At 42.0% G+C, this 16,280-nt stretch overlaps 1 protein-coding gene across 1 annotated transcript in view; it reads left to right on the top strand.

Annotated features, from left to right (window-relative positions):
- Positions 1-13,132, top strand: part of ATG14 (autophagy related 14) — a 39,176-nt gene extending 26,044 nt beyond the window's left edge. Inside the window, exons 7-10 of the mRNA XM_022570510.2 lie at positions 1,722-1,839; positions 3,156-3,246; positions 3,325-3,410; positions 10,178-13,132. Coding sequence (XP_022426218.1) covers positions 1,722-1,839; positions 3,156-3,246; positions 3,325-3,410; positions 10,178-10,484 — 602 coding nt within the window. The 3' untranslated portion in view covers positions 10,485-13,132. The remainder of the gene's footprint in view (positions 1-1,721; positions 1,840-3,155; positions 3,247-3,324; positions 3,411-10,177) is intronic.
- Positions 13,133-16,280: the final 3,148 nt, after the last annotated feature.

The following is a 16,280-nucleotide window of genomic DNA, read 5'->3' as shown; positions in this document are numbered from 1 at the left end:
TATTAATGTCTGGCCATGGACCTTTTATTACTAAAGAGCAAAGCATAGCCATCAATAATGTATTGACAAAACCACAAATCACAAAAATCCAGGTTCATTAATATTTTTGTTGAAATTAAAGCTGTTTGTGTATGGCTCTTGTTTTTTGTTTTTTGTTTTTTTACATCTTTATTGGAGTATAATTGGTTTACAATGGTGTGTTAGTTTCTGCTTTATAACAAAGTGATTCAGTTATACATATACATATGTTCCCATATCTCTTCCCTCTTGCGTCTCCCTCCCTCCCACCCTCCCTATCCCACCCCTCTAGGTGGTCATAAAGCACCGAGCTGATCTCCCTGTGCTATGTGGCTGCTTCCCACTAGCTAGCTATTTTACATTTGGTAGTGTATATATGTCCATGCCACTCTCTCGCTTTGTCACAGCTTACCCTTCCCCCTCCCCATATCCTCAAGTCCATTTTCTAGTAGGTCTGTGTCTTTATTCCTCTCTTACTCCTAGGTCCTTCATGACATTTTTTTTTCTTAAATTCCATATATATGTGTTAGCATACGGTATTTGTCTTTCTCTTTCTGACTTACTTCACTCTGTATGACAGACTCTAGGTCCATCCACCTCATTACAAATAGCTCAATTTCGTTTCTTTTTATGGCTGAGTAATATTCCATTGTATATATGTGCCACATCTTCTTTATCCATTCATCTGATGATGGACACTTAGGTTGTTTCCATCTCCTGGCTATTGTAAATAGTGCTGCAATGAACATTTTGGTACATGACTCTTTTTGAATTATGGTTTCCTCAGGGTATATGCCCAGTAGTGGGATTGCTGGGTCATATGGTAGTTCTATTTGTAGTTTTTTAAGGAACCTCCATACTGTTCTCCATAGTGGCTGTACCAATTCACATTCCCACCAGCAGTGCAAGAGGGTTCTGTTTTCTCCACACCCTCTCCAGCATTTATTGTTTGTAGATTTTTTGATGATGGCCATTCTGACTGTTGTGAGGTGATATCTCATTGTAGTTTTGATTTGCATTTCTCTAATGATTAATGATGTTGAGCATTCTTTCATGTGTTTGTTGGCAGTCTGTATATCTTCTTTGGAGAAATGTCTATTTAGGTCTTCTGCCCACTTTTAGATTGGGTTGTTTGTTTTTTTGTTATTGAGCTGCATGAGCTGCTTATAAATTTTGGAGAATAATCCTTTGTCAGTTGCTTCATTTGCAAATATTTTCTCCCATTCTGAGGGTTGTCTTTTGGTCTTGTTTATGGTTTCCTTTGCTGTGCAAAAGCTTTGAAGTTTCATTAGGTCCCATTTGTTTATTTTTGTTTTTATTTCCATTTCTCTAGGAGGTGGGTCAAAAAGGATCTTGCTGTGATTTATGTCATAGGGTGTTCTGCGTATGTTTTCCTCTAAGAGTTTGATAGTTTCTGGCCTTACATTTAGGTCTTTAATCCATTTTGAGCTTATTTTTGTGTATGGTGTTAGGGAGTGATCTAATCTCATACTTTTACATGTACCTGTCCAGTTTTCCCAGCATCACTTATTGAAGAGGCTGTCCTTTCTCCACTGTACATTCCTGCCTTCTTTATCAAAGATAAGGTGACCATATGTGCGTGGGTTTATCTCTGGGCTTTCTATCCTGTTCCATTGATCTATATTTCTGTTTTTGTGCCAGTACCGTACTGTCTTGATTAGGCTCTTGTTTTTATACTTTAGATATGGAGCATAATAACCCTGCTTACACGATTAGCGCTGCGTTGTGCTATGCGACTCAGCTGGTCAACATTTTGTCTCATATACTCGACGTAAATCTTCCCAAAAAGCTGTGCAACAGGCAAGTAATTGAAGACGGTGATGTCATCTTTATCATGGCTCTCTTATGTTCCTATTGTGTTCTCTAATTAAAACAAAAACAAGAATTTAAGTATTATCAAGAGAGAAAAGGTCTGACCATGAAATATTGAGATTGATTTCATAAGCCAACGTGCAAATTTGTGTCATTATCTTACAATTGCACATGACGTCTTTGAAAAGACTGTGGAATTCTCCCATGTGAAAAGATAATTTAAGGGAAAACCAGGATATTCAGAGGGCATGCTTATGTGTAAGAACTGGATAAATTGTAACACTTCGATTTTTTTTTTAATGAAAAACATGTGGTTTAAAGTTTTTTTTAAATTGTAAAGGTTTATAGTCCACCGAGTTCCTACGAAGACCTTCCTGTCTCCCTCCAGTTATCCTTGCATTTCAAGTAAATATTAATGTGTGTTATTACCTACCACCACCCCCCTTTAAACACAAAAGGTATCATGCTAAACTAAGGTGTTTTGCACCTTGCTTTTTAAATTTGTTATTTATTTACGAAGATTTGTTGAGCACCTGCTATGTGCTAGGCACTGTTCTAGGCACTGAGGGGGTACAGTGGTGATGAAAACGTAACCTCTGCCCTTCTGACACTTAACTTTAATGGAGAGACACATGATAAACGAACGGTACATCAGGTGGTGATGAGTGCTCGGGCGACCATTAGAGCAGATGAAAGAGCGGGCCTGTGAGGGCAAGGAAGGGTTTACCACGTCTGACTGGGTAGGTGTGGAATCACATGTCAACCTGGGGGAGGCCGGGAGCAGGCCACAGGGATCCCTGGGCAAGGAGAAGGGCAGGTGCAGAGCCCGGGGTGAGAGAACGAGGCAGCAGGGACAGGAGGCTGTAGATTCTGTGGCGCCTTATAGGGCCATCGTTGGCTTTCAGCTGTCACTCTGCCTAACGTGGATAGTAGCAAAGTTTTTGTTTGTGCAGATGTACCAAGATCATACTGGTCTGCTCTGTCCCCAATTTATACTTCAAGGAATAATATGTACATTCGTTGCTTTATTAGTGTGCAAGCATTTGTGTAGAGTGAGTTTTCAGAAGTAGGATTGCTTGGTCAAAAGATATGTGCGTTTGTAATTTTATGGATGTGGTGAAATTGCTATGACAGCAGTAGCTCATCCTTAGAAGAGTTTCTGTTAAGTGTAATTTATTAAGAGCAAAGGACATGGGGTATGTTTTGTACTGAACTGTAGTGTAAAGCATACTCTTCAAAATGAACATTTTAACATAGAATTTCTTCAAAAATCACAACTTTACAAATCGTACATTATTTTACAGTGAATTTTGTGGAGAAAACCTCAGCAAACAGAAATTTACTCGAGCAGTGAAGAAACTGAATACAAATATTCTTTACCTGTGCTTTTCTCAGGTATGGAAAATAACGCTGTGAGCTAATTTTTAATTTGTTACATGGTTGAAAATATTAATCAGTTTTTTCTTTTTCTAGCATGTAAACTTAGATCAATTACAACCACTGCATACTCTCAGGAATCTAATGTACTTGGTCAGTCCGAACGCTGAACACCTAGGCAGGTAAGAAGGGTGTTTATTACTTTTCTCTAAGTGGTGGTGTTATGATGACTTTTAAGTAGAGTTGCTGTATGTGTGGGCATAGAACAGGGGCCTGATCCCAAGCCCCAAACTCTCCAGAAGGGACAAAGATAACACAGTCCTGTATGGAAGGAAACAAAGTCATATTTGATCCCTTATGGTCCTTACATAATCATTTCTCAGAGGAAATTAGTATCAAACATTTTTAACACCTAAAACAGAATAGAAGAACCCTTATATTCCTGGAGGAGGGACTTCTCGTGCTGTCCCTGAAGACCAAAATCTGTTACTTTGAATCCACATCTGATTCTTCCTTAGCTCTGCCTAGTGTCTCTCCTGATTCTTGTGCATTTTCTTTTGTGCCTGTTCATTCCTTCCCATCATAACAATTCTTCACAATTTTCTTTTTGTCACTGAGTCCATCTGGCCACCATTTGTTGGAGATAAAGGGTATGAGAAGTTTATGAGATGAACTAGTTTGAAATCCATTATCTTAAAAAACAGGAGTAAGTAACAAAAAAGACCAATCAGGACTGGTCTATGGGATCTGTTTAGTCTCTCAGCCCTTAAAAGCATGACGTAGATGAGGCTTATCTTTGGGACCAAACAAGACCCATTCTCTGGGTGCTTATCTTTTTCCCTTGCTCTGAGCAGTCTCTCTATACATTTCTGCAGATATGACTCGGTTAATGTATTTGAACTTTTGAAAGAGAAGAAAGTAAAACAAAAGGTGGGAAAGTTCTTTTGGGACTCCCTTCCCCATCATTCATTTTCTTTGACACTGGAACCGTGGCTCAAGGGGAGACCCCCTCCATGTTGCAGTGAATTTATCCTTGGTAATCTGCCCTTAACCTTGTTTTGTGTTTCTTCTCTTCCTCAACACCCCCCCATTTAAAACCATAGTTAACTTTTCTGGGACACAGACCCCTCTGGGAAAAGCTGTGAAATCTCTCCAGGAAACTACACATCCACCTAGAATTTCGTGCCATTTTAGAGGGAGTTCATTCTCCTCACCCCAAATCCCATTCATTAGTTTATAAGCCTCAGAAACCTGTTAGAAATCCATCCCGTTTTTAGTGGTTGATTCCTGTGAGTTTGCTTGCCATCCTCTCTATACATTATTTGTAAAGCATTCCACGTTAGGAAATTTATCCTTAATAATAACAGCTAATATTTATTGAGCCAGTATTTATTGACACTGTGCCTTCTGCTTTACCTGCATAAGATCAACCTGATTGATGGGAGAAAAGCAATGAATAAAATTCAGTTCCCATTAATAATTAAAGGAAAACAATTAGCAAATTAAAAATAGGTTATTAATAAAGGATACTTACTACAAACCTACAGCAAAAACTACTATATTTAATGACATGTTACTTACATTGATATTTACAGTCAGGAGAAGCCAAGAATGCCTACTGTCACTGCTATGTTAACATTGCTGTGGAGGCCTAGCCAAGGCAAAAGATTTTTACAAAGAAGTAAGGTGTGTTTATATTGGAAAGAAGGTGAGATTGGTAGATGGTGTGATTATTGAACTGGTTATCCAAGAGAAGTAAGAAACTCTTAGAAATGATAGTTCAGTATGGTGCCTAGATACAAGCTCAACATACAAAGACCAATTGCTTTCTTATATGCCAACAACAACTAGTTAGAAAATGTAATGGAAAAAAGGTCCCTTTTATTGTAGCAACAAAAACTATAAATTATATAAGAATAATCCTTACAAAATATTTGTAAACCTGTATAAAGAAAATATGAAACTTAAAAAAAAATTATTCAGCATGTATTTCCTGAATGTCTAGCACTGTATGAGGTATGGGACTGAATGAAAGTAAGCCCAATGCCGCGAAGACCCTTAGGATTTTTTAGGATGGGAAGCCTCAGTGTGGTAAAAATGCCACTTCTGCCCAAAAGGAAACCTGATCAGAATTTCAACAGATATTTCATGGAACTTTGTTAAGCTGATTCCAAAGTTCAACTAAAAGCACAGTCTGAAAGGAAATTTTGAAAAAGAATAATAAGGGATGGGCTTGGCCCCTTTTAAAACATAGTATAAAGGTAATTAAAACCTTTATTATCTGCTGTTAGCATGCAAATAGGTGGAGCAGTTAGAGGAAGAAAATAAAGAGGCCAAAAACAGGCCCTTATGTATGTAGGAATATAATAGATGATAGGGTGGCATGTTGAATTGGATAATAGCAGCTCAGTGGTGGTGGGCCAGTTGGGTATTTATGTGGGGAAAAGTTGGAATCATACTGCATTCCATATGTAAAAATAAATTCCAGATGATATGAAAGACCTTATTACTTTATTTTTTAATAAAACCTGTAAAATAACTAGGAGAAAAGATGATTTTTATAATCACAGGGTGGGGAGGGAATTCCCAAGCAAGCTACAAAACCCAAAAACCAGAAAGGAAAGGAGTTACACATTTTACTGTGTCAAAACAAAATGTCTTTGGTAAAAGATACCATAAACAAAGTTAAAAGACAAGCAACAGGTATGTTTTGCAACCTTTATGATAGACAACGGATTAAAGTCTAGACTACTTAAAATCTTTCAAATCCATAAAAGAAAGGTAAACCTAATAGAAAAATAGACAAAGGATTCAGGCAGGCATTTCACACAAAAGAAGTGCAAGTAGTCAGTATTCAAATGGAAAAAAATCTTCAGCCTCAGTCAAGAATAAAGAAATGCACTTTTAAACAGCTTTCTAGTTTTCAGCCATCAGTTGGGCAAAAATGGAAAGGATTGATGGTAACCCAGTGTTGCTGGTTGTTTAGGAAAACAAACACCTTTCTTTTAGGGCTGGATTTCTTTGGTGGGTCTGAAGTTTTCTTTGGGCTGCCCTCAAGTCAGCTCTCCATTTAGAGGGCTCTGTCCAGCAGGAGTACACGTGCACAGCCAGGCTGTCGAGTTCATGTCTGTGAGCCAGGAGGTCAGGAGGTAAGCCTCAGGAGGCCCCTTTCACACCTGCCTCAGTCAGGATCAAGGCTTTAGAGAGGTTGTTAATAAGCCTCGGTGAGACTTCCTGCTTCCATTGAGACCGGCTGAACTGAGGATCCCGTCCTGAACGCAACATAAACTTTGTTTTTCTTTGAAATAAATTCAAACTTACAGAAAAATTGCAAAAAATAAAAATAGTACAAAGACACATATACCCTTTGCCCAGATTCACCTTTGCTGGTATTTTTACCATGTTTGCTTATCATTTGTGCAGTTTCTCTGTCTCTCTTACCTTCATAAATACACATACATACCCCAAAAACTTTTTTTTTCTGAACCCTATGAGGATAAGTTACATACATCATGGCTGTTGACCCTTAAATACTTCAATATGTATTTTTTTTAAATAGGGATATTTTCTTGCTTTTAACCACAGTACAGTTACCAACATCAGCAAATTTAACATTGATACAATACTGCCATATGCACATTTTGTCAGTGGACCAAAAATGTCCTTTATAGCGCCTCACCCCAAGTACAGGGTCCAGTCTTGAGTTGGATGTTGTGTTTAGTTGCTATGTTTCTTTAACCTTTAAATCTGGAACATTTTCACAGCCTCGTTTGTTTTTCATGACATTACTGTTTTTTCCTTCTTTTTTAATAGAACTTTTATTCTGATGTTTCCTTGAAATGAGATCAGGTTATACATTCCAGGCTGGAATGCTGCCTAGGTGAATGTCTCATGGGTGTCACATCCAGAGGCCCACAGTGGCCATCTGTCCCTCATTGGTGATGCTAATTTGATCACCCAGCCAAGATGCTTTCTACCTTCTCTGTACAATTCCTATATTTTTCCTTCCTTGCAACTAATAAGCAGTTAGTTGGGAGACACTTTGAGACCATGCAGTTATCCTCATCAGAATTTCCCCCTGGATTTAATATCTATTGATTTTTCTTACCTGATCCAGTCTTTACCATGATTAACACATCATTTTTTTTTTTTTTTTTTTTTTTGCGGTACGCGGGCCTCTCACTGTTGCGGCCCCTCCCATTGCGGAGCACAGGCTCCAGACGCACAGGCTCAGCGGCCATGGCTCACGGGCCCAGCCGCTCCACAGCATGTGGGATCCTCCCGGACCGGGGCACGAACCCGTGTCCCCTGCATCGGCAGGCGGACTCTCAACCACTGCGCCACCAGGGAAGCCCCTAACACATCATTTTTATCCAAAGTTTATAGTTTACAGTAGGGTTCACTCTTGAGGTTGTATATTCTATCATATAATATTTTTGAAATATTTTGCAAAAGAGACTTCCTAAAAGCCAAAAAGAACATTTTGTTGCCTTAATCGATGAGAATAACCCCCGACAGCATCATGAAAAAATGAGTACTCTTGGCTTCAGAGTCCTGAATAAAAAGATATCAGTTATTCAGCTAAACTGAAAACTGAAGGAATGATTTGAAAATCTTTATTCCCAAAGCCATTAAGTGAAAAGACTTAATTCTTTTGCTAGTTAATTTTGTGTGGGGTGTGTGTGTGGCTTGGGGTATGCTGGGCAGATAATAGATCTCTAAGCTAGAAGTGATAGGACAGAGGCTGAGTGGAGAAACGTCTTCTGCTCTCACAGGTCCTCACAAATGTAGGTTACTCGTTGGAACTAAAATTGTTCATACTGGCCACTTTGGGAATCATTTACTAGTTTTTTTTCTTTCTTTTTTTTTTAACATCTTTATTGGAGTACAGTTGTTTGACAATGGTGTGGTAGTTTCTGCTTTATAACAGTGAATCAGCTATACATATATATATATATATATATATATCCCCATATCCCCTCCCTCTTGTGCTTCCCTCCCTCCCTCCCTATAGTTTTTTCATTAGGGCACCTTCTCCAGGCCAGCTGGACTCTGCCCTATGCAGTTCCAAGCAGAGAACTGGAGTCCCCGTGGCTTCTGGCAGGGAGCTCTGCCTGGAGGGAGTGTCATCCCCCCCCCGCCCCCCACCGTGTATCACTCCTGCCTGTTTCCTGGGAAAACCCTTAAAGAGAGGGCCTGGAGGTGATGGCAGTCTCATGCTGAGAGGGATCCCAAGAGGAGATCTGGCAGCATCAAATAGGAACAGAAAACAGGCTGTGCTTCTTGGGCTGGCAGCAAGGAAGTGACTGCAGTGGAGAGCTGACCTGGGTTATGAGGGAGCCTGGGGGGTTTGGGAGATGAAACCTGGCAGTAGATGCTGAGGCCCCCTGGACAGTGAAGCTGAACAGAACAGAATCCAAGAGCTTTGTGTTCAGGAAAAGAGGGAGCCCAGCTAAGGCACTTAACATTGTGACCATGTTTTGGTAGGCAGCTGCCATGAGGAGAGGGGTGGAGGCAGCTCTCAGCAAGCTGCTGGGGTGGAGGGAGACTGACCGGAGGAGGTGAGACCCCAGCGAGGAGGAGGAGGGGGTGCAGTGAGGGCCTGAGCTGGGGGGACACAGGGTGGAAAGGGGGCTTATTTGGTCATAGCGGGCGGGAGCGTGAGGGAGGAGGGGAAGAACCCCCGCTGGCTTGTGTTTTGAGACTGGTTGGCTCAGACATCTGAGAGGCCAACGGGGACTCCAGTGCCTGGAACAGAAATGCTGGCTATATGCTATTGCTGTATTTTAGCTGGGAAGCAGGGTTGTCTTAGAAGAATGAAGGTTGCTTGACCCTGGGAAAAGTGAGTCAGAAGGTACAGGTCTGGTGAGGTGCACTGGAGGCCAGCGCTAGGCTTTTATCATCATAAAGGCTGCAGAGAAGTTTGGACCATAGACTAAAATGACAGGCTGTACAATTCTAAGTTATTTCTCATGTCTGTTGTTTTTGCTAATGTCTGTCACTTTCCCCAAAGTAACTGTCAGTGAAACTCTTAAGTGAACCAAGGCATTGTGTCCTTATCTTGGGGACAACAGGGGGGAGGCTGCTGGAGTGATGTGGTCCCACCCTGTAGCTGGCTGCAGGGAACCCCCCTGGAGGGGCAGTAGGTGGGGTGACTGCCCACCCAAAGGAAATGCAGCCTGGCTCCCCTGAGGCAGGAGCTAGAAAGGGGGCACGGAAGAGCAGCAGGGGCTGTGTGGAGTTTGCTCACAAGGGTTCCACAGTGGCACTGAGGGGTGGTCACAGGGGATGAGGCCTGACTTGGAGGTGATGATGTCATTAGGGACCTTTGGGAAATAAAAATAGTTTTCTCCTGAAATATAGTGCAGAAATATGCACTATTCCAGATGAATATGTTCTAAATAGTTGTATCTCATTCAGTGCTGTAAATGTGTCCCTAGAAAATTATGTAATGATACCTTAAAATGTGTGCACTAATCCAAGGAAGCTTTGCTAACATGCATACAACCCTATCATTTAGCCCCTGTGAGTCGTAAGAGTTTACTAACTGGGGGCTTCCACGAGGCGGAGAGAGAACACCTGTACGGTTTTATTGTTCACTGATATGCCTGTGTGTGCATCAGGTGACTGTTTTTGCCCCAATTCTCCCATTGGCATGCATGGATACTGTGGTGGCTTGAAACAGGAAATCGTATGTTGGACCAGCATGCCTAGTCTCAGCGGATGGGTTTTTTCCATCCAGGGTCTTCCCAAGTAGGTTGAGTTGAGGGAAAGTGTGGTGTGGTGTTTTTTTTCATTACTTGGATGGCCATTATTATTTAGGTAAAGAAAAGCTCCATTCTAGACCAGTCGTGGGTGTGGTGACGGCTCTGGGCCTGCCCCGTCCCATCGGGTCTTATGTTGCGAGAGGGGTGCTTGTCTTAAAGGGGCCCTCCCTGTCTGCACACAGGTCGGGACCCTTTGAAGTGCGAGCAGATCTGGAGGAGTCCATGGAGTTTGTGGATCCCGGAGTTGCTGGAGAATCAGACGAGAGTGGAGACGAGCACGTAAGTGACGAGGAAACCGACCTGGGCACCGACTGGGAGAACCTGCCCAGCCCCCGGTTCTGTGACATTCCTTCCCAGCCCGTGGAAGTCTCCGAGAGCCAGAGCACCCAGGCGTCCCCGCCCATTGCGAGCAGCAGTGCCGGTGGGATGATCTCCTCTGCCGCGGCCTCCGTCACCTCCTGGTTTAAAGCTTACACTGGACACCGTTAACGAGCAGGAACTGAGACGCACCAGATGGGCCTGGAGAAAGATCTGACTCCATGCCATAGTAAACGTTACGTGTTTAGCTAAGATAGTGCCTGGAACAGAAAGAGGTTAAGCTGTTGGGTTTTTTTAAAACAGGGAGACGAGCATTTCTCTTTGTCGATTGGGCCATGGTGGTGACTGACATGCTTATGATAATTAACAGAACAGAGGGGTCACAGGCCCTTCTCCCAGACCAGCGCTGGTGGAGGAAGGCCCTGTGTGCATGGCCAGTTCTTTTGAGGCAGAAACACACAGAACCCCTTCCAACCACAGGCCGTTGGTCCCACAGACGTGGCTGCCATGGCGGTCCCTGTGATGCTAAGACTGTTCCTAAACACTTTGCTTCAGAGGTTGAATCACAAGGAAGTGATTCCTGATGGTTAGGATTTGAAAGATAAAAACTGTTTACTATGAGTTTGTTTTTATGCCATTATTTTTTGTACAGAGAACAAGCAGGCAGTTTGAAACACTTGTTTTCTTTATAATTTGGTCACGCTTGGTTTTTAGGTCAAGGATTTTTGTCTTGTTTTTAAAGGGTAGGGGTTTCTTTTGGTAGGGGAGAGGTAGTTTAAAAAATGATTTCACTTGTGCCGCTCTCTTGTGGCCTGTTGGACATTCTTGTTTTCTTTCTCCCCACAGAGCAAAGAAACTAAGGTCTTTTTTTCTGTAGGACCCACATCCACGAAGGGAAGAAATCCTGGCTGCAGTAATGTCCTAAAGACTTAAAAACTATTTCCTTGGATTTTGAGGGGAATTAAGTTCATTCGTACCTAGATTATTGAATTCCTACCATCCACACTATGTGCATTTTGAAACTGAACTTATTTTCTGTGAGTGAAAAGTAAGTGACTAAGGTTGTTCCCTTATGGAAGCTAAATTCCTGCCTGGGCACAGGTTAAAAGCCACTGCAGTGGCCTATGGTCATTTTTCTGGTGTCTGGTTTCTTTCTAAGGGATTTAGTAAGTGGCAGGTTTTTCTAGGGAAAACCACCCTGCTTGTTTGTTTCCTAGAGGTCTTTGTTGCTCTAAAGACACTACCTTTGCTCTGAAATGCAGAGCACAGCATTACAGCTAATACTGCTCTTCTGTATCCTGGGAAAGCTCTGATGGAAAGAATTTTCCCTCACCAGGAGATCCTTTTCAGCTAATGTGTCTTGTCATTCTCTTAGTGACAATCTTGTAAGAAAACTGTAGAGAGGCATTATGTACAAATATGTAAGTAGATTTTTATTTTTAGTAACTGCAAAAAGAAATCTATGTAACAACTACAAAGTGAAATCCGATGAAAAATTCCTAACAGGCATTATTACCATATCTTGTTAGTGTGATTAGCATGACAGTACCTCATAAATCACTTGGAGGTTTGCCCTGCCCTATAGCTTCTTTTCTCATAATTATTATAGTTGATACTTTGCCTCCAAATCCGAGGTGCTATATATAGCTCTTGCTGTTGGTATATTTAGTGTTTGGGTAGAGTTTGGGATAGAATTGCAGAAGGGTGTTTATTCCTATCCAGGAGTCCCAAGTTTCCTGACTGTAAATTTTCCACTTAGGGAGGAAACAGGCTTTTCTCCTTGTGGGTTCTTATACAGCCAGTATCTGTTTTAAGTGCTGGGCTTCATGATTGCTGGGTTGCATTGTCCCATCCAGGTCTGTAGTGTAGTTCATAGAGAGAGGCTGTGGTAGACTTCAACAAATACCAAATGAACTTAAAATCCCATAAGAGTTGTCTAGGCACTCAAACCCTCAGAAAGGAGAGCTTAGTCTTAAGAGTTGGAACACTGGGATTCGGGGCTTGGGTGTAGGGAATGACGTCAGCTGAAAGATGCACAACAGTCATGATTTGTCTCAAGTATTCCTCTGACGAAACCATGAGATCGCAAACCAGAGTAATTCAACAAAACTTACAAGGATATGGGAAATGTAGGGATTGGTAGGGTATGTTTTGTTGTTAATATCAACTGGAGGCACTTTACTTAGGGTTAAATGATCAAACCTTTAATGGTTTTGAACACCAACATACTGGCTTACACTGCTGAGATATTTTGGTTTTCATTATTTTGCACTGGATCCACCCTGTAAATATTCTTAAATATACATTTCAACCACTGTTTTTTCTACTGTCTTTGCTGCTCATTAAAATCTTTCGTGTAGGTGCCAGAACCATATGTAAACAGCTTTTTAAAAAATTGAAGCTGGTATTTTTTTTTTAAAACAACAAGCCAGAGAACTTGGTCATGTTTTCCATCATAAGACGATTTGTTGAAACAAGGTCATACTAAAAAAACTCACAGGCACCAAGTAGGCTGCTTAAAATGGTCTGTTAAAGACTTTTTTTGTAATGGAGTATAACCAAGGAAAGTTTTGCACATCTGTAAGTTAAGGGGAAAAACAGTGTCAACATTGGGGAGTGGACAGGATTCATTTAAGGAGTCGTGTATTAATAATTTGGGGAAGAACATTTGGTGGCATGCTGTTAAAGAATCTCCTTGGGGCGTCATGTTGCAGGGATTCCCCACTGCTCTGCGACTTCCAAACCAGTTTGAGTCATACAAATGTTTTCTAAACTATTATTGTATTATTGCAATAAATCTTTTAACAGTACTTTGCAAATATGTGTGTCTTTTTCAAGCTCTGATTATTCATTTCTACTGAATACATTGAGGGTAGCAAGAATGAGATCTAACTCTGGAGTATTTTATACAAATTAGAGGATAATTTTTTTTTTTAAGAATTTTTTGCCAGGTAATGGAAAATGCCTGTTAATACTTTTTTAAAATTATAGTAGTATTAACAATAATGGTCCATCTTTAGTAAGCTCGAAAATCGGTCGCTTACCAGTTACATCTTTCTCTAAAGATGCATTTTTCTCCTGTAGCCATCATTTGATGCAAGTCTCTGGCAGTGACTTCTGGTGTATTGCAACAGCCCCTTACGGAGGGAGGGAGGGAGAGATGGGGCCTTCTAGGTTGCCCGTATGGAATTTGCCTAGGCTTTCTTCAGGACGAGATAAAGGGCAGTGTTAGAGGGGATCTGTCAAGCTGAGAGAACAGAGTATTTTTGGAGAATCCCTCCCCTCTGTGTTTTGTTTTGTTTTGTTTTAATAACTGTGTAGTCTCTCCCAGATGGATAATCTGTACCTTTCAGGTTAGATTATTATGGAGAGGGGCCACCTGCAAGGTGGATGAGGGATACCAAGAGTGATTACTGTGGAACAGCAAGACCAACTCAGAGAAGTACCAAGGAACTGTTGCCATGGTCATCGTACTCCTTTACCTGCAGGAGAAGGCCAGCCAGCAGCAGCAGAACAGGCAAGGAAATGAAAGGGTTCCTGAATAGGGCATGTGCTTCAGTGTTAGTCCTTCGACCTCCCTGGGTAACAGTTAAAAACACGCTCCCATCTCTGTGTGTACCCATAGATTCCCAGCCCTCAAAAGTTACTTCATGATCGATGCAGGAATCAGGTTGAAGCAGATGGAAAGAACTAAGGATAACTTTGTCCTTAGTGGTTGGGAGGTGATTTGAAAATTGCTTCAACAAAATGTACCAGGAAATTTGAAACTGGCTTTTGGGCAAGTTATCTGAATCCCAGCTATGAAACACTCAGTGAGAGAAAGCCACCACTAGCACCCCATTCCAAGGATCTGGTGAGAAAATACCCTGGAAAAAGGGTTCACCATCTGCTTAAGAGTTTTACATAGGTGAAGTGGATTTCTTTTTTTTTTTTTTTTTTTAAGATTTATTTATTATCTTTGGCTGCGTGGGGTCTCAGTTGCCGTATGCGGGATCTTTCGTTGTGTTGCGCGGGCTTCTCTCTAGTTGTGGCGCACAGGCTCCAGGGCGCCTGGGCTCTGTAGTTGGCGGCACGCGGGCTCCAGTTGAGGTGTGAGAGCTCAGTTGTAGCGCGCAGCTTAGTTGCACCGCGGCATGTGGGATCTTAGTTCCCCAACCAGGGATCAAACCCGCATCCCCTGCGTCGTAAGGTGGATTCTTTACCACTGGACCACCAGGGAAGTCCCTTTTTAAAAAAACAAAAACAAAAACCCAGAAACCACCAGTGGGACAGTCTTTTCTAGAAGAAAAGGGATGGTAAAACAGCAAGAGCCACATCAGTGACTTCTTTGTTGTGCTTTTTCTGGGAAGGAGTGAGGGATAGTCTGGTGGGGAGAAAATCTGATGGAGAATTCAAATGGTCCCTTTAAAAAAGTGAGAAATAGGCAGGCGGTATCTGCCAGCACTAGGTAAGTGTTGAAAAGTGGGCTGGAGTCAGTGGAGTGGAAGCAGCTCAGCATCATGAAGGCATTAATAACCTCCAGGTGCATATCAGCTTGTTCTTCATCTCCCCTTTTGGGTGTGGTTTTCTGGCATTTACTGTATGACTTCAGAAGACACCTGGATTTTGAGGAAAGGGCTCTCCTACCCTCAGCAACTTATTTCCCTAAATTTAAAACATTATCAGGAAGACATTTCTACAGCATAAGCAAGTAGGCGGCTCTAGATTTCGGTAAGAAAGTGGCAAGTGGTTTGGAAACAGTAGGTGGCAGGGACACACCTCCCAATCCAAAGTTGATTAATGAATGATCTTCTGTGTCAGCAGCATAATAGTTGCCTTCAGAGTAGTAAGGACCACGTCTAGCACCCACCCACAGGCTGGTGCCCCTATTTTCTGGCTCAGGGGCACTGGTACTGGCTTAAGTTGGGAGTTCTACTGCATTGATGGCCTTTGAGAAAAAGCCTGCGAAGAGCTGGAGAGCTCCCGCAGAGGTCTCTGATATACTACACCCAAGATCTTTAGCACCTAATTTCTCTGGAGTTGCTACTGCTCATGGTGTGATCCTAGGACCTGCAGCATCACCTGGGAGCTTGTGAGAAATGAAGGGTCTTGGGTGCCATCAGAATCAGAATCATTTCAATAATACGTATGTACATTAACATTTTAAAAGTACTGACCAGGACTTCCCTGGTGGTCCAGGGGTTAAGAATCCGCCTTCCAGTGCAGGGGATGTGGGTTCAATCCCTGGTCGGGGAACTAAGATCCCACATGCCATGGGGCACCTAAGCCTGTGCACCACAACTACTGAGCCCACGTGCTGCAACTACAGAGCCCACGTGGGCTGCAACTAAGACCCAACGCAGCCAAAATATAAGTAAATAAATAAATATTTTTAAATAAATGCCCTTTCTCTGGAGAGCTCTCTGGAGAACCTCTGCTTGCCATGTCTTAAAAAAAATAAAAGCATTGACCTATAGCAGTGCTGTCCAATGTAATATTTAATGTAGCCCACACATCTGATTTTAAACTTTCTGGTAGTCTCATTAAAAAGGTAAAAAGAAATAGGTGAAATGTATTTTTATAATAGAATTTAACTCAAGATATACAAAAAGATTATTTCATCTAATAAGCATGAAAAATATTAAGAGGGCAGAGGGGCTGCAGGAGGGTTCATTTGTATTCTTGCCCTGGGCCACAAAAATTGGGAAAGGCTTGCCCCTGTATCTATCTACACACTTGTAATAAACCCTCCTTGAATTCACTCTTTTTGGGTGTGTCAGCAGTTTCCTGTTGAGAAGGTACACAATAAAGAGCCTCTGCAGAGCACACACTGGAAGCCTGAAAGTGAGACTCCTGGCCTTGGAAAAGGATAAGATCATGCAAGAGGTCCCAGCTTAGGTGCCAGGGCAGCCAAAGCACCATCTCTGCTTAGAAGAAGAATCAATCAGGGCTGGGGTGGAAGGAGGTTTGTGGCAGTCCATGCACCCT

The sequence above is a fragment of the Delphinapterus leucas genome, chromosome 2, assembly GCF_059928025.1.
Source record: "Delphinapterus leucas isolate spDelLeu-1000000601 "Yukka" chromosome 2, BTC_Dleu_Yukka2, whole genome shotgun sequence".
Lineage (NCBI taxonomy): Eukaryota > Metazoa > Chordata > Mammalia > Artiodactyla > Monodontidae > Delphinapterus > Delphinapterus leucas.
The sequence above is the reverse complement of the archived record's forward strand: the minus strand, read 5'-3'. Positions and strand labels throughout refer to the sequence as shown.